The sequence below is a fragment of the Odocoileus virginianus genome, chromosome 1 (assembly GCF_023699985.2).
Source record: "Odocoileus virginianus isolate 20LAN1187 ecotype Illinois chromosome 1, Ovbor_1.2, whole genome shotgun sequence".
Taxonomy (NCBI): domain Eukaryota; kingdom Metazoa; phylum Chordata; class Mammalia; order Artiodactyla; family Cervidae; genus Odocoileus; species Odocoileus virginianus.
The window spans coordinates 19,147,139-19,172,749 of NC_069674.1; the positions used below are offsets into that span (position 1 = coordinate 19,147,139).

Sequence of the window (25,611 nt, forward strand, 5' to 3'; positions counted from 1 at the left end):
TGTTGGCCTAGTTGTGTAATAAGGCGTTTGGTACCTAGGTTGCTTCCTTTGATGTCAGTAGGTGCTCACGTCTGACAGCATGCGTGTATTTTGTAGGTCTCAAAGTTCAAAAGGATCCGACTTATCCTCTTAAAGGAACATACTCCACTTTAAAACATAAAGCTCTCTATTATAAGGCTATCTGGTCCGTGTATCCCTACTAGAGAAGGAGAAGCGCAATTGGGAAAAACAATCTTGGGGACTGGTTTTTGCAACTCCACCTCTGTGACACAGGGGGATAATGTCTGTATAGTTGAAGAGGAGGCGTGGGTTTGTGTGACAATAAATCGTGGTCGTTGTGGGTGGAGGATAAAAGCAACGTAAGCCTGAGAATGTCTTATTTGGACGGAGTTGAAAATTGCATTTCTTTTTGGATAAACTAAGCTCCTTAAAATTTTTGGTTTGATGACTTTCTTATTTTCTCTGCACAGACTCACCATCTTCCTTCTTGTTTTGTTTTCTCTCCTTAGGTATTCCAGCATCTTCAGGAAACAGTTTAGACTCTCTTCAAGATGACAATCCTCCACACTGGCTAAAATCCCTTCAGGCCCTCACAGAGATGGACGGCCCCGCTGCCGCCCCGTCACAAACCCACCACGGCGCCCCCTTCAGCACACAGATCCCTCTGCACAGAGCCAGCTGGAACCCCTACCCTGCTCCTGCAAACCCTTCCAGCTTTCACTCCCCACCCCCAGGCTTTCCGACAGCCTTCAGACCCCCCAGCAAAACCCCCACAGATTTATTACAGAGTTCCACACTGGACCGCCACTAGGGAAGGAGGAGAATTCATTAGAAAATGCAGGATTCGTCCCACCCTGTTTTCTCCCTCTCAGCCCACCCACAGCTCCCTTCTCATCTCTTACGTTCTGAAGAATCCAGTTCCTGATCAATTATTTTTTTCTCCCTACCCCCAGATGCAATGCGATCACAGGGTCATTACCATCTTTTTTTTTAATGTAAAAGTTTCTGTTGATCCAGCATTCAAGTGACACTGTTGAATGTTTTCTAAAAATGCCTTTTTAAGGAGGAAAAAAAAAGTAATCAAAGGGCAGTCTCGAAACTTAGAAAATTACTGTTTGTCTGTTGCGCATAATAATGATATAATCTGCTTAGCAGAAAATGACGATTAATCTATAGGAAAGGTGAAGTAAATGCATTATCAACTGCAGAAGTTTGAAAACCAGGTTGAAATGAGATTGCTAAATGCATGGGGGAAAGCAGTGGTCCTGGCATCCATCTTGTATTCAGCTTATCACTACTGCAGGGAAAATGCTTTTAATTTAATTTTTAATTCTTTTGGCAAGTTGATGGAGCGGTCTTGATTGTGTTGTTAAGCTTAAGAATTTATTGGAAGTTGATGGAAAGATAAATTGATCTGTAGTAGTAACTGGCCTGTTGCTAAAGAGTTTATAAGGAGGGGAGAAGTGATTTTTTTAAAGGAGAAAAAATTTTGACTTTAGATTTAAAATAAATTCAGATGTTTTAAAGAAAAAAAGTATTCACAGATTTAATACCTATGCATAATATATAAGAGCTGAAATATAAGTGATTTTGTCAATCTTTCTCCTCTGTCAGAATCTTTTTTTCTTTTTACCGTAAATTCACCTGACTAAGGGCACTCTGAGATAGCACTGCTCTGGGGCCATCTGATCACCATCAGGAGCAAATCTCTGACCTCCTTGCCTGCAGCTTTTACTTAACCCTGTAGTTTCTGGACGTTTGTGCAGTATTGAAAAGACAGGAGAAAAGAAAACAGAAACCTGGTTATAACCTGATGCTAAAACTAAAAAAAAAAAAGGAAATGTACCTCTTTCTTCAGAATTAAAACTAAAATCTTAAATAAAACAGAAAACTTGATGATGACCATTGGGTTGTTCTTGTTTTTGTTTTTCCATTTTGTTGCATGTGAATTTGAAATATTTTGTGGTAACAGTCATCGGGTGTGTCCATGGATTTTACATCTTCAGCAATAGGGAAGGTGGGTTAGAAGAAAAAACTAGAAAAAAAAAGTAATCTTACTGTCCAGCGTTGCCATGTGTGATGATCAGCCCATCTTATCTTCAGGAGTTCCTCTTCCAGTGGCTTTCAGTAGAAGATGCTTCTTTGTGCTGTTGCATTGTGTGGGCCACACCTTCCCAGCTGAGAAGCCTCATGTGCCACAAAGGAGCACATAGGCTGTGTCGTGCTGAGACGTTGGCAGTCTCGGGGAGACTGGCAGGACCAGAGCAGGCAGGGTGCCATCCAAGTAGCATCACGTGTGCGTGCTACGACGGGAAAGAGATCGGGAACACTGATGCAGGAAACCCACAGAGAAGTCTTTCGTGACCAACTGTTCTAGGGAGGACCTAAGAGGGAGAGATAGTCACACCACTGACCATCGGAGAGGATGAGGTTGCTAGAAATCTGCGTCATTTGGGTTATATTCAGAAGTTCAAAGCTGGAGTTGGTATATTTCCAGCTACCTCCATTAAGCATATCTTTGTGGGATGAATTAAGTAAATCTTTTGAGATTTTACGTTCTGGTTTTTTTTTTCGGGTTGATTGTCCTTCTTCTTACCTTTAATATGTACTTCAATTTGATACCAAAAATTTTTTTTAATAATCTTTGAAGAATGTGAAGCAGATTGTCTCAAATACATGTCACCACAAGTAGATATGACTGGGTGAACAAATTGTGTTTTAAAAAATTAACCACAATGTAACCTGTGATAGGAGAAGACTAAGCTTTGCTTCAGTTGCCTACATCTTCCAGTTGCCTAAATCTTCACTTTGTGCTGCAGAGTGGTGGCCCAACACACAAGTAATATCAGGTAGTCGTGAATTATAATCAAGGCTTTGGGGCATTCAGGCCAGGGGAGTTGGTATATCAATAAAAATGTAAAAGGAGGGCAATTCCATCTTGCATGGCTGTGCTATGATTGTGTATGTGCTTAATGAATCATACATACGGAAGACCTTATAAAATATATAAATACCATTTAAAAAATAATAAAACCCTACATGCCTACCACCTAAGTTAGAAATAGAACCTATAATATCGTGAAAGACCTCCTATCTCTCCCTTTCCAATTTTCTTTCCTTCCCATCAACAGACAACCATAATCTTGATATCTGTGCTAATCTTTCTTTTTAAAATCTTGCCATGACATACATATCCCTGAATAATGCATTGTTTCATTTTTTTAAAAAGCTAAGTTGCAAAGCAAAACCTAAGTGTGTAAAGAAAAGCAGTATTATCACCATCAGATCCAGGCTTTTAGAAGATAAACAGATTCTCTAGGTCATAGTTTGGCTTTAGTTTCACTGAAAATTTGTAAAAACCAGTTCTGGGGAAGACGATGCAAGGCCATGAGTGAATCCTGGAGAAGGATGCCAGCGGGGCATCTGACAGGGCTGCCGTCAGCTTGACCCTGGGCGTCTGGCAGAGACACTGATGCAGTGGTCTGCTCTGTTTCCTGTGTGTGAGCTCTCTGGTTTCCCTCCAGTCCTCTGAGTTGATCAAAGCCCAACCTATGGGAATGGGATGGTTTAAAGGAAGCGTCAGCTGATCGATTCACCAGGGCATGGAGTGGAGAACAGAAATCTCATTAGATTTGGTCAAAATCAGATAAGTGCAAAAAAGAATCTAGACCAAACCAATTTAGGCGGTCTGCTGGCATAACAGCAGTAGGAATCTTGGTACTGACAGCCCTCAATGTCTGTCTCTGGGCTCACAATTCTTAGATCTGGTGCACTGCTGACATTCCTAGTGTTCCCTTTACCTGTCTCCTTTCTTGGGTCTTTTCCCCCCTGTATTCCTATATGCCATATCTTGGTCTTTTTTCCTCTAATTTTGTTGGAGTGACATCTTCCAGAAACTCTTTGAGAAATGCACATGGGAAATAAATATTTTAGTATTTTCCATACCTGAAAATACTGTTTCAGTTGATAAACAGTAAATTGTTGATACAGAAAATCGTAGATATTTTTCCCTTTAGAACGTTGAAGGTCTTACTCTCTTGTCTTCTTGCTTTAAGTATTACTGTTAAAAAAATTCAAAGCCACTTGTATGTAGTCCTTTTGTCTCTCTCTCAGGAAGCTTGTAGAAATTGTCTCCTGTTCCTTGGTATGGGTCTATGCTGAACACAGTGGATACACACTAGGTTTTTAAAACCTGGTGACTCACGTCCTTCGTTCTAGGAAATTTTCTTGACTTATTTCATGAGTGAATTTCTTGCAGTTATTTTCACTGTTCTCCCTTTCTAAAAATGCCCTTATTCTGGACTTTCGCCTTTTTTTTTTCCAATTTGTCAGCTCGGTCTCTTGCTTTTCTAGGAAGTTTTATCTCAAGTTTGTTTATACATGTAGCTGTCTTCTTGCGTTGTGTCTGTTTCTCCCAGTTTTACCTCTTTGCTCTGATCTCTGTCTTTCACATTAGAGACTTTGCAGATCCCTGGTAACTCTTGATATCCGCTCATGAATAAGACTAAAAAGCTGACAGGAAGTTTTGTAAACAGGAAGGCATGCCAACTTTGAACTTCACTTTGGGGAAGTCTGGATGGGCTGTGTTGGGGAAGACCTATTGTCAATGTCTTTGGGCTTTTTCTCCTGGGCTGGTCAGATTGTCTAGAGAAGAGTCTCATGGTGGCTGGTGAGGGTCTGAGGCCAGAGCTGCTATGGTAGTCTCTGTATTCATTATGAGAATGTTTACTTCATCCTTGTTTTCAGTCCTTTTCTCTCCAGAGATTGTCTCCAAGTAAATACCTGTCCATTTAAGAAACATGTGGTTGCACTATGGTGTGGAGTGGGGGATTGAATCTAGGGAACTAACTTCTTGAAACAGCTTTCTCAGTAAGCTTTATTTTAGCCCCGCCCCACACATTTTATCCGTGGTTCTCAGGGCACCTGGCACGGGCAGTGTGTGCCCTTGAGGGTTCTGTGGTGTGAGTTGTGTTGGGTCTCAGCATTCTCTGCTGCTAGCGTGAAGTTTCTCATCAGCCAGGTAACTCAAACTGCTGCTTTCTTGGTCACCGCATTTTGCTCTGTCATCTCCTCTCAGAGTCTCCCTGCTTTTTTCTTTATTCCAAGTTAAGTATGTAGGTTTAATCTACCATCTTAGTCCAGTTTTGTGCTCTGATTTTGTAAGCTAATCAGCATAGTTTTTTAGGCAGTAGAGGAGCAAGCGCTAGCCACCATGTTGTGTATATATATATATATATGTATTATGTATATGGTTTGAATGGCACCTGCCCACATGTTTGTTCTGTTAACCTTGAAGTGGTTTCTCTCTTTTCAGTATCCTCTTTTCCAATGAAGCTCTTTTGATTTACAATCATTAGTTTGTTTTCCCAAAGCTTATCATACAGGGGATTATTTTAATGATTAAAATTTTGACCTAGATGTCCACATTTACTGCAGTTTTAGGGGACATAGCAAGTCAGATGGATGTGGGTCATTTTCTAGGCTACCCTGAGTTAGAGCAATTCTGGAAATTGCAGAGGAGGAAATAGCCTCCCCTTGGCGCTGTATGGATTATATTTTGTGAGCAGGTAATAAGTGTCAACAGTGTGTATCCACAAGGATTATGCCATGACAACCCATAACAGAGCTGAATAGTTAGCACTCTCCACCACCTGCCTGAATTTAAAGACATAGCATCCATTGCACATGTTATTCAAGTTTTCTATCAAGGTTTTACCATAGTCATTTGATTTAAGGTCCTTATTATATTTAGGGTATGTAAACTTTAAAGAGTTGACAGTTTATATACTTAAAACATAATCATGAAACACATCCTTTGTCAGATATGGCTATTTCCACTCGAGATCTATCCAAGTGAAAGATGACTGAGGACGTTAGCATGAATTCTTTAAAAACCAAATACTTATTTTGTCACAAAAATCAGTACTCAATTCTTTGTGCTTAACACATTATTAACTTAGTCTAGACATAGCTTTTAGACATGCGGGCAATTTTCTACTGGAAAGAACTGCCTTTGAAAATTCATTTCTAAAATTGCCATTGAACAAATTGATTTAAAGAAGAGAGTACATGATTATGGGGGGGGAAATGCCTTTAAAGGGTAAGATATCAGTTTCCATTGGTGGTAACCCAAATAATTTGAGAAAGAACATAAACATTGGCCCAAATGTTCAAGGCACATCTCAAGAATTGGCCATTCTAAAGTATTCAGCACTTGCTCCGTCTCTGAAGGAAACTGAGTGTGTTATGTGAGTGTTTGTAAATGGAGTCCTTGCACTTCCTTCTACAGCTTCCCTCCAGAGTTGATGGGAGTAGGTATATATGACCAATAGAGGTTAATAGTTCAAACAGAATATTTTTGTGTAGGCTGGGTGATTTTAAAACTAAGGCTTATAAATAATTAAGAGAATTTAAAGAGAAAGAGCCAACTCTAGAAAAGACCCTGATGCTGGGAAAGATTGAAAGCAGGAGAAGGGGATGACAGAGGATAAGATGGTTGGATGGCATCACTGACTCAATGGACATGGGATTGAGCAAGTCCTGGGAGATGGTGAAGGACAGGGAAGCCTGGCATGCTGCATGCAGTCCACGGGGTTGCAGAGACGGACACGACTGAATCACTGAAAAACAACAACAAAGAGAAACAATGATCTGTGGGATATTTTTGTTTTCAGCTTTAGTATTTGCAAAACAGATAACTATTAATAAAATACCTAAGGTCCAGAAGATTGCATACAGTCCAGATGTGAATTCCTTGGTTTTTATCAGTCTCCTTAATATGCAAAAACTACGTAAACAGACCCAGAGAAGTTGAGTCTTGTCCTGGGTCACAGATTTAATAGCAGAGCTAAGGCTTGCTATCACCCATTCTCAGCTGCATTTATCCATTACTTTGCTCATCCTCCCTTTCTGTTCTGAAACTCCAAGTGTTTGCCACCTTTCTTGTTTATATTTGTAAAATGACTGAGATAAGGATGGAATTGTCTGCTTCGCCCTTGTTTTATTTTTCTTTCTTCCTTATTTTAGCAAAGTGGTGGTGAAATGAAGGGTGTGAAGAGATACTGCTTGTCCCAAATCATAGAGTGTGAGTCAAAGGTTGGTTGGGAAATAGAACTCTGAGGGACTTCTTGACTATGTTGTGCTTATGTTGAGTTTTGTTTACATAGACTACCAAGTTAGCCACTGTCTCCTGGATTTGGGGCAGATAAGAAAAAGGAACAAGGTAATTGTTTTCAAATATTTGAAGGAAAGTTATGTAGGAGAGGAAAAAGGATGAAGGACACAACTAAGTCTGGGATGTGAAGGAGAAATTTGAGTTTAATAAAGTCTAACATTTGTTTCCAAACATCTACTTTGGGCTGGGCATTATGCCAGGTGCTTCAGGAGGTACAAAGATAAGATGATTCCTATTTTCTTACTCTGAAAAAGTCTGGATAGTCAACTCTAAGACTGTGGACTTCTCCAGTGGTCTAGTGATTAAGACTTCATGCTTCCACTGCTGGGGGCACAGGTTCGATCTCCAGTCAGGGAAATGAGATCTAATATGCCACCCTCCAAATAAATAAATAAATAAAAATTAAAAACTAAGACTAGATGTGATGTCTAATATATGAAATGTCAAACCAGCTCAAAGAAATGTGAGCTTTGGATAAACTAAGACTTGGGTGGGGACACAGCCTGAACAAAGAAAGGGCTTGTGATGAGATTGCATAGGCCATGTTTAGGGACTGCATCTCAGTTTGGAAGAAACCTGGGATTGTGCAGGGGACTTGTGAGAAAGAAGGTCTGTAAGAGTCCTGTACTCTGATTTTGTTGGAAATGAGCCTGTTTCCAGTTTCTGTTTTGGGAGAGAGACATTATAAGATTGTACTTCGTAAATACACAGCCCTAGGCAGGAATGATGAAGATGGGAGAAACACTGAAGTGAGATTCTTTAGGTTAATGAAAAACCCCCAAGAGTCTGGGGTTTTGCCTCAAAGGGACTGTTGATGACTGCCTGAAATTTTCTATGAAATTAGGTGTGTGCATGTGTGTTCCATCAAAACATAGGAAAGTCCACAATACAATAAAAGGTCTAGCTAGGAAACAAGAGAAATAGTCCAGGTGAAGGTTACTGATTAATAAGGGGTGAGAGGATGAGAAGGGGAAATAATTCAAAAGATATTTCAGAATCTTGAATTTTTCCAAGTGACAGATTAAGGATTAAAAAAAAAAAAATCCGGAAATATGTTGAAGTTTCTAGAAGTTTCCACTAGACTGTAAGTTCTAAGAGCAAGGAAAACATCTACCTGTTTGTTTGTTTAGGCCATACCAAGTGGCATGTGGGATCATAGCTTCCTGACCAGGGATTGAACCTGCCACCCCTTCAGTGGAAGCACATAGTCTTAACCACTGGACCACCAGGGAGGTCCCCATATCTACCTGTTAGCCATGCTAGTCCCAGCGCTTAGCAAAAGGCCTGGCACATATTAACCTCTCAATAAATGTTTACCTGAATGAGAGTAAAATTTAGTATGGCTGTGGTTTGCAGCCAGATAACTGGAATAAATAATAAATAAATAAATAAATAACTGCATTGTGCTTAAAAGAACTGTGGACTCATGAAAAGGAACTAGTTTGAAAAGAAGGTGATTTTTATTGAATGTGTCGAGTTCGAGGATTTCATCAAGATGGAAGTGTCCAGGAAATAGTTGGAAATTTGGATGTGGAACTTGAAAGGAAAAGCCAGAGGTAGAAAGTATAGTTTTGGAATCATCTTTATAGTGGAGAGAAGTGAGATAGAAATCTGGGGGGAAATAGAGATGAGTGATCTGACAAAGAACTGAGTATATGGTGTCAATGTAGGACTGTTTCTAGGCAAGACTTACTCAAAATGGCATCCTGTATGAGGCTTTCGTCAGGAAACCAGGGGTTTCACAACCCCCAGGAAGGCTGGGAAAGGAAAGGCTAGGAGGACCTCTCTGGCTTGCAGGAGATCTGGAAGTGCTGGGGTCCGAGGAAAGCCTTCACCCAAGAGCTCCCTCTCAACTGCCTGCAGCGCTAAGTTGGTGATTCTCAGGAGGCTGCGGGAAGTGGCCACCAAAACCCTGTGTTTGCCAGTGGCCAGCGACCTGCCCATAGCTGCTGATTCTAGGAGTAAGACTTTTTCTTTCTCACCTTTCAGATTTCACTTTTGGGCCTCTTATCAGCAGGGCCTAGCCTGGGATCTTGTTGGAGGCACTCTGAGAACTGTGATGCAGAGAAAAGGGTAGCAGGATGTGGGGCTGATGGTTAATTGTCAACAAAGCTGGCACCTGTGGTTCAGAGCAGCTAAAATGGGTCATGTCACTTCCCTTCAAAACTCTCCAAAACCCCCACTCCCAACACGTTCATAATGAAGTTTAAGTTTCACTAGGGTGGTAGCCAGTGCCTTCCCAATGCACAGTGATATTCTGTGTTTCACAAGACTGTTCCATGCCTTTCTGTTCTCTCAACTTGGAATGTCCACACTAATCTCATCTTCACCCTGGTAATCTGCTCCTCGAGGCTTGCTCTCAAGTTCTGGTAGTCCTTGGTACCTTTCTTACCCTGAGTAATGTTTTCTTTCTTTTTGTCCACATGTTCCCAGGGCTTACCATACTGACTGCCATTTTATTGGCATAAATGAGAGAAGGAAAGAAACTTTGGGTGGTGGGCTGCTATTAAATTTTATTGGTAGGTGATCAGTAATGATCTTCAAGGGACTGGTTTTCATTCAGAGGAGGTATTGAAAATCAGTTGCAGTAGGTTGAAAAATGAATAGGAATTAAAGAATTAAGAGACATGAATGGCCAAGACGTTTGATGAAGAGATGATGACAACACAATTTCAGAGGCCAAATTAGAGTACAAGCAGCTTCCTGCCTGCTGCCACCTCCGCCTCCGCCTGTCCCCGAGGAAGCCATAAGCCTTTTAGAAGTCAGAGAAGACAAAACTACCTGGAGAAGGAAATTTGAACAAGAAAGTCGAATTCAATCAAGAGTACGTGTGGAGGTTTACTCATAGAAAGAGGGATTTTTTTTTTCCTCCAAGATATTAGTAGTAGCAAATACGAGAGAGGGTTTCGAGGTTAAAAACAAGAAATCTTTTCTTTTTTTAACATATATATTTTATTTAAGTATGGTGGTGGTTTAGTCACTAAGTCATGTCCGACTCTTGCGACCCCATGGACTATCGCCCACCAGGCTCCTCTGTCCATGGGATTCTCCAAGCAAGATCACTGGAATGGGTTGCCATTTCCTTCTCCATTTATTTAAGTATAGTTGACTTAAAGTATTTCCGGTGCACAGCAACATTTCAGTTATACACAAGACAAGAAATTTTAAGAGAACCCATAAGCTCAGTATAATGAGGAGGCCAGGGGTAGACTCGGTTTGGAGCTTAACCGACAAAATGTTTAATTAGCACTTAGAAAAATGTAGCAGGAAGCTTTAAAAAAAAAATGGATAAAAAGAGTGGTAAAGAAGTAGCAAGGGCCTAGTTGAGGTTAGCATATATCTGAAATGGACCCAATCAGAATAATTTGATGTCGTCCCCAAATACTTAACAGTCTTACAGCAAAGAAAGGCAAGCAGGCAGTAGAGAGTACCTGGACTTTTAGGAAATAGACATGGCAGAAACCCTGGGGTTGGTGCTTTGGGAGAGTGGTGCTCTTACCACCAGGTTCGGTCCCAGAGAAGGCCAGCCCAGGGGATGTTCTTAAGCCATGCGCCGGTCTCCCGGGGCAGGGCTTGCTGCCAATGAGGCTGTGCACACGCACTGAACAGTTTCTTCTCAGGGCAGAGCCGAATGCGGGGGGCGGGGTTGGTGGTGGTGCCATACCAACCAAGAAGTTGGACCTCTCCCTGATCCCGAAAGCTGCTTCCAGCGTTTAAGATTTTATGATTATTTTAGGATTGCTGTAGAAGTTGGCAATCTCCAGAATTCAAAGCTGAGTGTAAAATGTAATAGACTATATGCAGAATTATTAAAATAAAATTCACAATAATCAAATTTCATATATTGATTTTCTTCCAGTGGTATCTATGTTCTCTTGTTAATAGTATGCCCTTAATTCTTTTTTTTTTTCCACTCAAAATATTTCTTGAGCCAGAGGTACTAGGCTATGATATGCTCTAGGGATACAGTTGGTAATAAAACAGACATAACTCCTTCTTTCTTAGAACTCATACTTGAGTGATAGTGCTGACCATTAAACAAACAGTTCAGTAGTGACTATGCACTCATATCAAAAATGCAGAGAAAGGAATTCTCTAGTGCTTCAGTGGTTAGGACTTCCACTCATGGGGTCTGGGGTTTGATCCCTGGTCAGGGAATTAAGCCCTGGAGAAGGAAATGGCAATCCACTCCAGTATTCTTGCCTGGAAAATTCCAGGGGCAGAGGAGCCTGGCAGGCTACAGTCCATAGGGTCGCAAAGAGCTGAACATGACTGAGCATGCATGCACATCAGGGAATTAAGATCCCACAAGCTTTGTGGCTTGGCGAAGAAAAAAAGTGCAGAAGAATATGTTTATCACCTAACAGTAAGGATAGCATTTATAAGCAAAATGTAAGACCCAAAAGAAAAAATATTGATTCATTTACTAAACCTAAATTTAAGACTTATAAAACAAACACTATAAACAAAATTAGATCAACAATAGACTAGGGGAGAATCATTGCCACGTATGTATTAATAACCATAATCTAGTTGAGAAACCCCTCATATGAAACAGCAAAAAGTGCTACTGCTGACTCTATGGCCTTGGAAAGACCACTGTACCAGTGCTGGCCTCTTCATCTACACATCAAGATCTTTATACTCATGTGGCCATGAGGCTTGAATGAAATATTGTAAATGAGCATGCTTTGAAAAGGAAGTACAATGCAAATGGCAAGAAAGAGTGTGTAATGATTTGTTGCTAACGTACTTTCTTCTCCTGAGATACTGCTGTCAAGTGGCAGGCTGATGGCTGGGAACATGGGCATGCACTTATGGTCATGTGGATTTCGTCAGTGTCAGTCAAGGAGCCTCCTAGACAGCCCTCCACAGGCCACACTGCATTGTGACTGTCACTCCCCCTGGGAATAGCACCCACAGTTCCCTTTCAAGAAGACCTTCAGTTGCAGTGACTTCTAGGTTTGAATTCTGCTACCAACCCTCCTGGGGAAAAGCCCCTGCTTTGGGTTTGATTGCCTCAGACGATCAAGATGACAGCTTTGAGTAATTACCCTTATTATATTTGACACTTAAAGAGCTTCTAGTCATAAGCAGCTGTTGTGATAACCACTGTTATTCCAGGGTTTCATGTTGGGAGCAGATGCTCCTACACGGTATATGGTAGGGTATCTAAAGTGTGTTTCAGAATCCTGTATCTAAGAAGACTTTTAGGGACCACCAAATGTGTCCTTATATATCAAAGAAGGCTGGGACATCCCTGGTGGTTCAGTGATTAAGACTCTGTGCTTCCAGTGCAGAGGGTATGGGTTCAATCCCTGGTCAGAGGACTAAGATCCCACATGCAGCCAAAAAAAAAAAAAAGAAGGCTGAATTGTAACCCCACATAGACGGATGAATATTTTGCTTGTTTATTCCTTGAACTTACATTTTACTTAGTACCCACCAGCTAGAGTGCCCTAAAGGAAAGGAAAGGATATGTTCTCGACCACTAAAGAAGTCACAGGCTCGAAGGGAGACTGACATTAATATTTCTTAAATATTTTGAATGAGAAATATAAGACATAATAGAAAGTACATAAAACCTAGATGTGCGCAGTGATCTAGCAACATGGTGGAGGGAGGGATTGGATCAGTATTGGAAGGTCAAGGCCAACTTCCCTGGGGAAGAAACACAGAAGCTGGGCTTCAAAGGATGAGTAGAGCTTGCTAAGTGAAGCCCAAAGGTTTGAAGGAGGGCAGAAAGGACAGAGCGGATATGATATTCCAAGCAGAGGAGGTGGCAGGTGCAGGACACTTGAGAAAGGCATAGGAGGACTTACCTGGTGGTGTAGGAGTAGCAAGAAGTGATGCTGGAAAAGTAGGTGGTGGCCAGGTTTTGAAAGGCCTTGACCACCATCCCAAAGACTGTGGATTTTCTTTTGTAGTCCATGTGAAAGAGTCTTTTCATGTCTTAGAAAGGTAATTTGGATTGTGCTGTACCGAAAGTGTTGCAGAAGAAAAACAAGATGTAATGTGTGTGTGTGTGTGTTAATTGCTCAGTCGTGTCCCCATGGACTGTAGCCCACCAGGCTCCTCTGTCCACAGAATTCTCCAGGCAAGAATAGCAGAGTGGATTGCCATTTCCTTCTCCAGGGAATCTTCCAGACCCAGGGATTGAACCTGCATCTCCTGCATTGGCAGTTGGGTATTTTATCACTGTACCACCTGGGAAGCCGTGTACATAATGAAACCAGTTAAAAAACTACTGATGAATTGCAGGATTCGGGTTGACATATATACACTGTTGATACTGTGTATAAAATAGATAACTAATGAGAGCCTAATATATAACACAGAGAACTCTACTCAATGCTTGGTGGTGAGTAAAAGGGGAAGGAAGTGAAAAAAGAGCAGATACATGTATCTGTACAGCTGATTCACTTTTGCCATACAGCGGAAAGTAGCACAACATTGTAAAGCAACTATACTCCAATAAAAATTTAAAAATCAATAATGAAAAATTGTAAAAACTGCTGAGAATAAGCCAGACACAAAAGGACAAATATTATATGATTCCACTTACATGAGAGGCCTAACATCGTCAGAACCGTAGAGAAAGCAGAATACTGATTACTAGGGCCTGGGGAAAGGGGGTGAGGAGTTCCTGTTGAATGGGTACCATTTCAGTTTGGGATGATGAGAAAGTTCTGGAGATGGATAGCACAGCAGTATGAACGTACTTCATGCCACTGAACTGTACACTCAGAAAGGATTCGAATGGTAAATTTCATGTTATGCATATTGTACTTTAAAACAAAGAGAAAGAAAGAAAAACAAAGCATTTGTCCTGGTAAGAATGTGCATATGCATCTGAATTGAGATAATGAGTTTAAAGAAGAAAAGAATAATTAAATCTTCCCCCAGTAAGAGTGATTTAAATTGAAAAAACATTCCTGAGAGGTAGTTGCCAGGACTTGTGTCTGGGTGAAAAGATCAAGGAAGAAGGAAGCAGAGATGACAGAGGTCTTTGGTTTACACACAGCTGTGTGTGTGTTGGCTGAAGAGGAAGGGAAGGAGGAGTTTGATGCTGGGTGGTATAACCTACAGTGGACAAAAGACATGTGTTCATGCACACCCGTGCACGTGCACACACACACAGGATATCAGGGAAGAGCATAGTGTTAGAGATGACACTTCAGGGGTGGGTAGTATGGAACTGAAATCATTCAGGGAAGAGTGAGGAGAAAAAAACAAAAAGAGAACCCTAAGCAGGCTTTTGGAGAACATCAGCTTTGTGAGACTGGAGGAGACAGAGAGGAAAGAAGAACCAGGATGGGGAAATGGCTTTATGGAAGCAAAGAGAGGAAAGAGTATCATGGTCAATTAGGTCAAACGCTACGGAGGTTAGTTAGGATGACGACAACACAGTTGGCAGATTAGACGTTTGGAGTCACTGATGACCTTTTTGGAGGGAAGTTAGCTGAGCGATCACAGAGGGGTAAGAAGTGCGTGGAGTGTGAGGACATGGACGTGGTCAGCAGAGAGTAATTTTTCTGAAACATGTGTGAGATTCTCCATCTCCTTTGCAAATAACACTAGAAGTTTTATCATTAACCCACACTCTTCATTATATACGGCTCACGCTTCTGATTTCAATGAGAAGCCGACTCAGCAGGGTGGAGCTGTGAGCTGAGTTGAGGCCCGCTCTGCTCTGCCTGTGCGTTTGAGCACAGAATCCCAGGAGGCAGAGAATCCCAAATGCAAGCCGGCTCCCAGGTTGTTATGAAGGTGCGAGTGTCAGGGTGGAATGACTGGACAGACTTAGTCACAGCGCGTCAGTGGGATGTGTAACCCATCACTGGGCATGGGGTGCATAGGCCTCTGTGTGTGTGTGTGCCCGGGGCCTGCCCATGTCAAGGGTGCAGGGTCCCTCAGCCATGCTCCTGACCTGGGCAGGCAGCCTGTCTTCTCTCCAGAGGTTTATAGGGACACAGAGTATCCTGTTCATTCATCCTCACACCCATCTTAGGACATCTTCTTCCTTAAGTTCAGTTCCCTTAAGGCGCAGGATGCGGTGAGTTAGAAAGATCTTTCTGTTGACACGGGGACCGCTGCTGACGGGGACAGAGCCTGCAGTCGGATCTCGGCCGGGGGGCTTGCACTCTCCAGCCCATCCTAGGAGAGGTCTGGATTGGGCCCCAAAGACGATGGGACGGAGAAGACAGGACGGATGGCTGAGTGAGCGACAGCTCCGTCTCCCGCCTCGCTCACCAAAGAAGCCGGGGTGGGGATGGGGTTGGGGGAGCAGGGAGAAGTCTCCACAAGGCTGCCTGCCCAGGATCCCTCCCTGCTGGCTCGGCAGAGCAGGAGCCCAGGGCAGCAGGGGTCATGCTCCTGCTCCTCCCGGCTCTCCGGGGATCCCGGCTCTCCTGGTCCCAGCCTCGGGGAGGCATGTCTTGCGAGGCCAGAGCAGAGCGCAGGCCCCTTGGCCCCTGGAGCTGCTGGCAGGGCCCCTGGTGAAGACTCCCGAGGGGAAACTCTGGCCTGCCGATTGGCCTGAGGAGGCATCCCTGCAATGAAGGATGAAGTGGGAGAAAAGGGAGGGAGGGAGACAAGATGGACCCAGGACACCATCTGCGCGGGCCCGCCGCGGGGTTGTGTCTTGGCGCTCAGCGCTGTCTTGCTCTCCAGACTCGGATGTTTTCTCTGCTTCTGGGGGGTTAGCCTCCTCCCCCGTCTTCACCGGACTCGGGGATGGGCGCTTTTTCCTATGGCATGTCCCTCCACTGCTTTCCCCCGCCTTTGAGGATAAAAGCCAGTGAGGGCAGTCTGCTGCCCGTTGTAGCTAATCACCAGTCACACAGGGCGCTCCCCACTCCTGTATTACCAGGAGCCCATTTACCGTCTGATGAGAGGCACTGATTGGCTATGGGAGTCAGGTCTGTTCTCGCCGTCCCCCTGTCATCAGGCAAGTGGAGTCCAGGTAGCCACCCGGTCACTGGGCATCGAGTGGGCAGAAGGGCCGGGACGTGGGGCTTGAGGGAGCCCGCTCAAGGCCCAGGCACGGCTGAGAGGCTGGCTGCATAGGAGGAACCAGCCAGCACCCTGGACAGGGGGGAGGGTGGCCGGCAGGAGGCCGCTCCAGGGGACGAAGCCCACCTCTGCAGGAGCCGAGTGATATTGGCCACTGACAAGTGAAAACCAAGCCAGAGGACTCTAAGTCACCGGTAATAAATATGGGGGCAAGAAACCAGTCACTGGATGCAGACTCTGGGCCTCAGGCAGCACCCTCAGCCCATCACTCCCGGGTGCTGGTGGTGGTTTGGTCGCCAAGTCGTGTCTGACTCTTTGCGACCCCACAGATTTGTAGCCCACCAGGCTCCTCTGTACGTGGGATTCTCCAGGCAAGAGAACTGGAGTCAGTTGCCGTTTCCTTCTCCAGGGGAATCTTCCTGACCCTGGGATTGAACCTGAGTCTCCTGTATTGCAGGCAGATTCTTTACCAACTGAGCTAGAGGGAAGCCCACCACCCCCTGGGCTGAAGGAAAAATTCCAGTATGGTGGCTTGACCTCACAGTGACCAGGACCACCCCCTTGGTGGACTGCCTGGGCCTTCAGGCACACAGATCAGGGCGTGGTCCAGCTTGAGACATTCCCTCTGAAAGCCCCAGCTATAGGGGTGGTGAGTTGATGGAGTAAAGGGCAGCACGGTAGCTCTGCGTCCCCAGCCCAGCCCTGTCCATCAGCCCCACACACCTCTTCCTGTGTAGGGCCACCTCCCTGGGTAATACCTGGGGAGAGTGGAGAGAAGTGGGCTGGACCTGGGAGAGGCACTTGGGAGCCAGGAGTGGCTTCGTGGGCTTCCCTTGGGGCTGCAGATGTCACATGTCAGGCCCTTTTGGCACCTTCCAGTCAGCTTGCCTTTCCTCCCCACTCCAGGAGGTCAGCACCATGGACAGGACTCAAGCCCAGAGCTGAGGAGATGAGCTCTGTTCAGGGTTCAGGCCAGTTGGAGCGAGATCGTGATGATTTCTCCACTGGGTGTCACTGCTTCCCCTTGCTCTCCATCACACAGGCTCCGCCTGACTGCAAGGTCAGGACGCGAAGGAGGCCCCTCCCTCTCTGCCAAGTAGGGAACAGGGAAGGAATTATCTGGGTCAGTCGGGAGAAGGCTGGCTGGGAGCCCTGCGATGGCTTTTTAGTCTTTGATGCTACTTAGCAGGCAGGACCCCACTTGACCTCAGCGGTAAGATTGGGTTGGCTGCACTCTGCCCTGCGGAAAACATCCTCGGAGGGCTCAAGGGTTCCTTGAGGCCCTGGCCAGTCCCACTGGCGTTGAAAGGGTTCACAGTGTGCTGGCCCACCCTCAGGGACTCCAGATTGCAACACTGCCTCCCCAGGGACAGAACAGCACAGTGCAGCCTTAGCTGACACCCCACTCAGCACTGGGGCCCAGAGAGTGGCCTGAGCCTGCCTGGAAGATGTCAGAGCTGAAAGGAGAAAGGCAGTGGCCTGGGCCCCGGGGCTTGTTAGACGGACTCAGAGGAAATGCCAGAACTAAGAGAACTCATGTCCAAGAGAACAGCCCTCCAGTCCTGCAGAAGTCATATTTCTGAGCAGAAAAACCCACAGGCATTTCTATCACAGAGCATCCCAAATGATCTCTGAAGTCACTTGGCAGTTCCCACTGTCCCCAAGTCGGGGACACTTCGTCTTCACTGGCCAGGCCTAGAGCTGAGTGGGGGGCTTCCCAGGTGGCACTAGAGGTAAAGAACCCACCTACCAAAGTAGGAGACATAAGAGACAAGGGTTCGATCCCTGGGTGGGAAGATCCCCTGGAGGAGGCATGGCAGCCCACTCCAGTATTCTTGCCTGGAGAATCCCATGGACAGAGAAGCCTGGCGGGCTACAGTCCACAGGGTCACAAAGAGTCAGACATGACTTTGCACGGATGCAGAGCTGAGTGAAGCAATTTCTGTATCTCTATGCCAGGAAACAATTATGGAAGAAAGTGTGTCATCAAGTGTAAAATCAGCCAAAGTGTCGTCTGCTGGGACTGTGACCTGGTTTCACCCCCAGCAGAGCCATCCTTTGAATGGCTGTGGGAGCCGCTTCAATGGGGACACGCAGGACAACGGAAGAGAGAGCAGGCCCGCGTGTAACCTCTGCGCCTTCAGCCCCACCCCCTCCAGTCCTCACTGCACACCCTCCCCCATCCCTCCCTGAACTGACAAGATCCGGCAGGACATCTTTCTTTGTTCCTCCAAAATCCATTTTGTTGGATTTTTTTTCATTCAAGTCATCTAAAGGGCTAAGGGCACAAATTGCGTTCCCAGAGTGGTCACTGGCCTGAGAACACTTTTCTAAGCTAATTACTGGAGGTGTGATGACGGTCCAGAGTGCCAGGCTGTTTCTGTGTTGGGGAGCAGGATACTGTGTTGCTGTTGCATGAAAACAACTCCTTTTGGGTTCAGGAGACAATGGGAGTCAGGGCTTCACTGCCAGAAGGGTGCCTGGTGAGGCTGCTGGTCGCCGTGTCCGAGGCAGGAGGGAAGGTCAGGCCTGAGTGACAGGTCCCTCAAGAGACTCTTAAACAAGGGTTCTCCTGGCCTGGGTCCTAGTTTATTCAAATGCTCCTGCCATGACTTGGTCATTTTATGCTACTCTACTTCTGATTTGCCAGGCTTCTGAGCCTCCACGTACGTTTTTAAGAGTGTCTGTTTTAAGCCTAAAAAAGTTTGGTGGGGGGGGAGGGGGCTTGTGGTATATGGGATCTTAGTTCCTTGACCAGGGATTGAACCCGTGTCCCCTCAGTGGAAGCATGCAGTCCTAACTACTGGATCCTCAGGGAAGTCCTTCGGCCTAAAATTTAACATGCCTGCCCCAGACACCTGCTTTTAATGAAAGAGGTGTGGTGGGTCTGGCTGCTTGCCTCTCAAAAACTAATAAACAGGCCAGGTTAGTGGAGAGGAGAGTTTGCTTTATTTCAGATGCCAGCAACTGGCGGGGGGCGAGGGGCGGATATCTGTGCAAAAGCCAGCTCCACCCTTACCCCCTAAAAAGCAGGGGTGAAAGCTTTTATAGACAGAGTGTTTCATGCAGAAACAGCACCGTCATCTCTAACAGTCATCTTCAAATCCGTCATCAGTGGTCTGACCAGCATCATCTTGGTTGTTTTAGGTACAATTAACCTTCAGTTCCAGGGTCCGTTTGTTCCCATTTCTTTGTGGCCAATTCTCAGAATTGTGGCAGCTCATGTCCTGGGTACAGTCTGGTCACCGTGTGGTTAACTTCTGCACCTCGTGTTCTAGTACCCATAAGACAGCTCCCAGGATATGGCTCAGAATATTATCTACAGCCCTTGAGAAATAGCTCAAAGTCCTTGACTATGCTTAAAGACTACATTGTTATTATTTAGTCTCCTTTGACTGTTCTCCTTTGTTTTTATATGTTCTCATTCCTCTGATTAAATTATTCTTTGACTAAAGTTTTTCCATTGACAAAAGGCAGGCAGAGGACATGATGGGGGGAGTGGCAAGGACCATTGGAAATCCTGCTCTGTTTCACTGCCACTGAAGCTATTATTACAATGCCTTTTGATTTCTACCTGCCCTGCTCCATCATTTCGAGTTTATCATCCTTCCCCTGCCCCCATCCTTCAAATACACACTCACAGCATCCACCAGAGACCCTCTGGTCAATGGGGGTGTCTTGGCCACTAAAGTCATTTCTCCCAGACTGTCTTAGGAGAACTGTGCTTGACTTGATGACTCTGAACCTCTTAGACCCCCCTCTGAGGACTTCTGAACCTACCCCTCAAATTCTTCTGAGTGTCGGTCCAGGGAGTGGCATTGCTCAGGAAACTTGTTCACATCTTCAGCAGCAATCAGAGTGGCTTTGAGATTTTTCCAGGACACCAGACACAGGGTGGATGAGGGTCTAGCCCTTTGCACTTTCCTGATCCTGGGAAAGAAAAAAAAAAGTCAAATCTGAAACCAGACAGTATCAGAAGGAGGGTGTGTAGACTTATGCAGGTGTGTGCAAGTTTCCTGAAAAGAAACTTCCGTGAGACACGGACCTGACTACACCTCCGAGTTCAGCCTGGGTAGCTCACTCTTCAGTCACTCTCAACAGAACTGCCCCCTCCCACACCCCACTCCTGTTTATAGTTTTCAGAGCTGTTGACACAATCCTTTAATAGCTTCCTTTTCCTCCTCCTCCACAAAGCCACCTCGCTAAGCCTGATTGTGCTGCTGCTATGTTGGGGGTGGGAGTTGGGGTGAGGGGCAGGGACCTTAGTTCCCCATCCAGGGTTTGAACCCACGCCCTTGGCAGTGAGAGCACAAAGTCATAACCTCTGGACCACCAGCAGGCTCCCTGTGTTGCTGCTTCGGTATCAGCAGCTGTGTCCCACCCCCACTTCCCAGCCCTCTACACACCTTGCTCCAACCCAGAGCAGATCTGAGGGAAGGAAGGAAACAGGCATCAGTGAGGACTGACCTTTTTGACTGTCCAGTTGGGTCCCAGGCCAAAAGCCAAGTGACTAAGAAGTAGGTGACTCAAGTCCCAGGGCCGTCCTGAGCCGTCTAGCAGCCGCTCTCCCCTGAGATCTCTGGTGCTTTCTCTCCCTCCTATCTCAGCTCCAACATCAGTCTATTTTGTCCCACCAAAGTACAAAGCTTGTTTAGAAAGGATGGCAAAGACAAGTTCTATTTCAGACTCTCACTTCTCTCTCCCAAAAGTCTCCTATGGTCCTTCATGGGCCCTTTTCATGGAAGAAATGTCATTACAAAGGTGTAGTGTGTGTGCTCAGTCGCTCGGCTGTGTCCAACTATTTGCTTCCCCATGGGCTGTTGCTCACCAGGCTTCTCTGTCCATGGGATTCTCCAGTCAAGAATACTAGGGTGGGTTGCCATTTCCCACTCTAGGGGATCTTCCCAACCTAGGGATTGAACCCAAGTCTCCTGCATCTCCTGCATTGGCAGGGAGATTCCTTATCACTGTGCCACCTGGGAAGTCCTCATTGCGAAGGGGAAGGTGGCCAATGCAATATCCCCGAGGAGCTGCTCTGGTGAGCAGTGGGCACGTGAGAAACTCCAAACCTCTCCATCCAGGATTGTATCAACTGTGTTTTCTTATTTTCTGGCATCTGGGGCTCACAGAAAGACTGCCCGGTGGAAGAGGAGGTATTGGAATCTCCACCTCTTTGTGGACAAAGACCTGGCCCAAGAGTTCAAAGTCACAACTTAATGACTGAGACATACTGAATATGTCTGGATAATGTGATTCAATCCAACTGTTCTTCATGGAGGACCTACCGTTGTATGCCACTCAGACTGATGGGGAGTGGTGAGCCATGGGGCTCCGAGAAGGCAAATTGTGAAAGCCATCACGGGCCATGCCAAGGATTTATTTTACTGTAACCTTGGGGCACAGGTGAGTCAGGAAGAGTTTCAAAAAGGAGAATGACAAGACTAGATTTATGTTTTAAGAGTTGACTCAATGAAGTTAGCTTAGATGAAATTAATATTATACATTTGCCACCCCTGGACAGCTGGACACACATGAGATGCATTTAGGAGGTGAAGTGGACAGGACTTGGGAAAAACTGTGTATGGTGGACTGCGTTCTGGCTTGGGTGTTGGAGAACATTAGTGTCCTTCACTGAGATGAGATGTGTGGGCGGAGCAGGTTCTGTCCTTCTCGGGACCTTAGTTTCTTCTATAGTTCTTTCCAGATTTCATCATCTAGAATCCTACTTTCCAGAAACGTCTCTGCAAGAAGATGAAGGGAAAAAAGGGAGAAGCAATGTTTACCCTGGTGGGCTCTGAAGTCAGCTGCTGATATTTTGCCAGACCGGCATTCAGAGGACTGAGTTCGCGTGGATCTTGGTCAGAGCTGGGCAGAAACCACCCATGATGCCCACCTGGTGTGCCTCTCAGGAGAAGCATTTCAACATGTAGCCCGAGCTCTGCCGCTTCCCAGTCTCCTTAGAAATGTTCAACGAGAAGATGAATGCCACGTGCAAAAAGGATTTAGGTCAAACTCCTAACGAGAGAAATTGAGCGAAGAAAAGGCCAGAGGCTAAAGCCACTCTTCTTGTAAAGCAAATCACAAGGGAATTCCACACATGCCAGATGGTCTTAGTCTGTCTGGGCTGTGATAACAGAAATACTATAGACTGGGTGGCTTTAACAACTGTTCTGGAGGCTGAAAGTCCAAGATCAAGGTGCTGGCGGGCTCAGTGTCTGCTGAGGACCTGCTTCCTGGTTCACAGACAGTCATCTTCCTGCTGTGTCCTCACAGGGCAGAAGGGGTGAAGGAACTCTCTGGTGTCTCTTTAATAAGGGCATTAATTCCATTTATGAGGGCTCCACCCTTACGTCCTAATCACTCCCTCAAAGACCCCACTTCCAAAGACCATCATGTTGGGCATCAGGATTCAACATATGAATTTGAGGGGAGCACAAAAGCAAGGATCTTAGAAAGTGTCTGGCTCTGGGCTCCCACCCCTCCACCCCTCACTGCCATCAAGCCCTGGATAGCCAAAGAGCTGCAATGGAGTGCAGTGCCAAGACACCACTGTCTCCAGTATAACACCGGCGCTGGTGCGAAGAATGGCCCACTATGGGCACCTCCATGATGTCTAATCCCTGATTTGAGCTCGAAGGTGGAGTGTGGGGAAGACAAACACTCACTCTGCTTTGTCCCTGGCTCACACAACCACCGTTGCTACTCCTGGAGCAATTTTCTACTTGTGTAAATCATCAGCCCTCCTCCTTAAGGTTTCCATAACAAGACTGAATTACAATTTAAAAAAAAAATGTAGGTGGGCAAAGAGGAAAAAACATTCATTTTTTATTGTGACCCTCCACTCTACTTGGATGGTAGATGTTCAACCTTTCCAGCTGGGGTTTCCCCCTTTCCTGGAGTTTGTGGCCAAGTTCAGGAGCACATGGGTCATGCCAGGGCTCTAGGAAAGACCCCATTTGGCCTTGAGTCACTTATGCTCAGGACTTCCCTGGTGGCTGAGATGGTAAAGAATCTGCCTACAATGCAGGAGACCCGGGTTCAATCCCTGGGTCAGGAAGATACCCTGAACAAGGGAATGGCAACCCACTCCAGTATTCGTGCCTGAAGAGTTCCATGGACAGAGGAGCCTGGCGGGGTGCAGTCCATGAGGTTGCAAAGAGTCGGACATGACTGAGCGACTAACAGCTGTGCTCGAAGGTGTCCCTGGAGTGGTCTGTTTTCTTACTGGTCCATGTTCTTCAGTTCACATATGTCCCCATGAGAAGGCCCTCATCATTTCAGGCCATCAGCCATCATGACCACCTCTGATTCTCTGATTCTTTGGCTTGAGGACCCAGGAATTATTCAGTTGCCTTAGTCTCCTGGGAGGTTGCCACTGGGTCTCTGCCTCTTGGACCCATTGTGCAGATGGTCCCTTCAGGGTCTTGCCATCTTCTTGAGGGACTCTTTCCCCAGGAAGTGGGGTTCAGCCACCTCTTGGAGATCCACAAGGCTCTGACATTTTCCATTTCCGCTCATCATCGACCCCCTCAACTACCTGCTGTGTGAAATCCTTCCCTTTATAAATGGTGAATTTTTTTTTTTTTAGCCTGAGGAACCCAAGTATTATCATTATTTCCAAAACATTATGCTTCCACAGTGCCTTCCTAGTTAGTTTGATGTCCTCACAAAGATGGGGACATTGGCTCTGCCCTGACAATGAGTGCCTGGCTCTGTGGGTCTCTTGGGGACAGCTGGTTGAGACTGGATACCGGGCAAAGATCTCTTCTCCCTTCCTGGCACCATGCCCGCCCCTCCCTCTCTCCTTCCCACACAGGGGCCCAGCATAACTTTCCTTGAATCTGAATAAGTCTCTGAGTGTCTTCCCTGAAAGCGGGGGTGGGGGGGGTGGGGCTTTATTCCCTGGGATCTCAGCTTTAAAGGTAAGCAGTGAATGTGGGTGGCCACCTGCCCCCGGTCTCCAGCTATATCTGCTTCTTCCAGTCCTTGTCCCTGGGTCTCAGCCCTCTGCCATCATACGGGTGTGGGTCAGCTGGGAGTAGGATTGTGTGGGACCCTCAGCGCTCCTGCCTCTGTGCCCCTGGCTCCTGAGACTTTCCCAACCACACCTCACTTTCACACTTTCAAATGACAGTTCGCAAGTCTGTGGGTCAAACCACCCTTGAAAGGGCAGAAAGTCCTAGAAATACAGCAAAAAGGACACCCATAGGCCCCAAATCCTGAAGAGATCTCTTGAAATGATGCCTCATTTGCTCTAGCTTTCCTAGGAGTTCAGAATCCTCCCCGAACTCAGTTGCTGCATTGAGCCTGGCCCCCTTCATTGGGTGGGCACCTGGGGCCTCTCTGGTAAAGTGCACCCCCCCTTTCCTACCTGATGGGCTGTGACCCCTGCCTGGTCCCAGCCAGTGATACCAGGTCTGGTAAATACCCTCAACCCTCAAGGCAGAGAAGGAGGGCTCCTGGAATGGCCCCCTCCCTCTCCAGGAAGAGTGTCTGTTCTAGAAATTCCAAGACTGGCATGTTGTGCTGTGCTCAGTCATATTTGACTCTTTGTGACCCCATGGACTGTGGCCTGTCTGATTCCTCCATCCAGGGGATTTCCCAGGTAAGAATACTGGAGTGAGTTGCCATTTCCTTCTCTAGGGGATCTTCCTGACCCAGGGATCAACCCATATCTCTTGCATCTCCATTGGCAGGTGGATTCTTTACTACTGTGCCACTTGGGAAGCCCCAAGCCTGGCACTGGGAAGCTTAAAAATTCATTCTCCATGCCTCTCCTTTTCTAATATTTTCTTCTGAATCAAGAGTGAATCTGGCCCGCAGACTCTTAACAGCCTGCGTAACTCCCATCTCTGTTCTTCCATTGGCCCTGGATCTGCTGAAAGCATTCAGCATTCCGTGGGACCGTCCCCCGTGCAGCCTGGAGGGTCACCCTGAACTCCGGCCTTGAGCGGCTCCACTGTGACCCCACCCCACTTCCCACGGCTGCGAGTGGCGCTCCTTCTGGTCTGTGATCAGTCACCTCTGCCCGAGGAGTCTAGCCAACTGGGTGAGTTCCCACACTGGAGGGTAGGATTCTTGGTCTGGAAAATCAAGTCTGGAAATTGACCACATTGTTCTAAAACTTGATCAGTTCAGGGCTCCTGCCTGCTTGCCTTAGAGCTGTGTCTTATAGAACAGGCAGAGCATGGGGAGCAGAGAATATGGGCACAGAAAACATGCATTAACAGTGCAAAAATGGGACCTTCTCACTACAGTGAATGTTTATTTCTTGATGAAGGGGGGAGGGCAGCAGGTAATCACCTTCCAGGTGTGTGCTTGATAGGGCATAGAGGTGGAAAGTGCTTCAGTGGGGGCCTAGAGGGCAGGCCCACTCTGTTGTTGGGCGTGCCTGCTCAGTTGCTTTCAGTCATGTCCATCTC

The 25,611-nt window shown here is 46.1% G+C and overlaps 1 protein-coding gene across 5 annotated transcripts in view; it reads left to right on the top strand.

Moving 5' to 3' along the window:
• Positions 1 to 1,902, top strand: part of CNOT4 (CCR4-NOT transcription complex subunit 4) — a 148,912-nt gene extending 147,010 nt beyond the window's left edge. For all 5 annotated transcript variants that reach the window (XM_070465350.1, XM_070465344.1, XM_070465355.1 and 2 more), the window contains one exon: positions 510 to 1,902. In XM_070465350.1, the coding sequence (XP_070321451.1) occupies positions 510 to 811 (302 nt within the window). In that variant the 3' untranslated portion in view covers positions 812 to 1,902. The remainder of the gene's footprint in view (positions 1 to 509) is intronic.
• Positions 1,903 to 25,611: the final 23,709 nt, after the last annotated feature.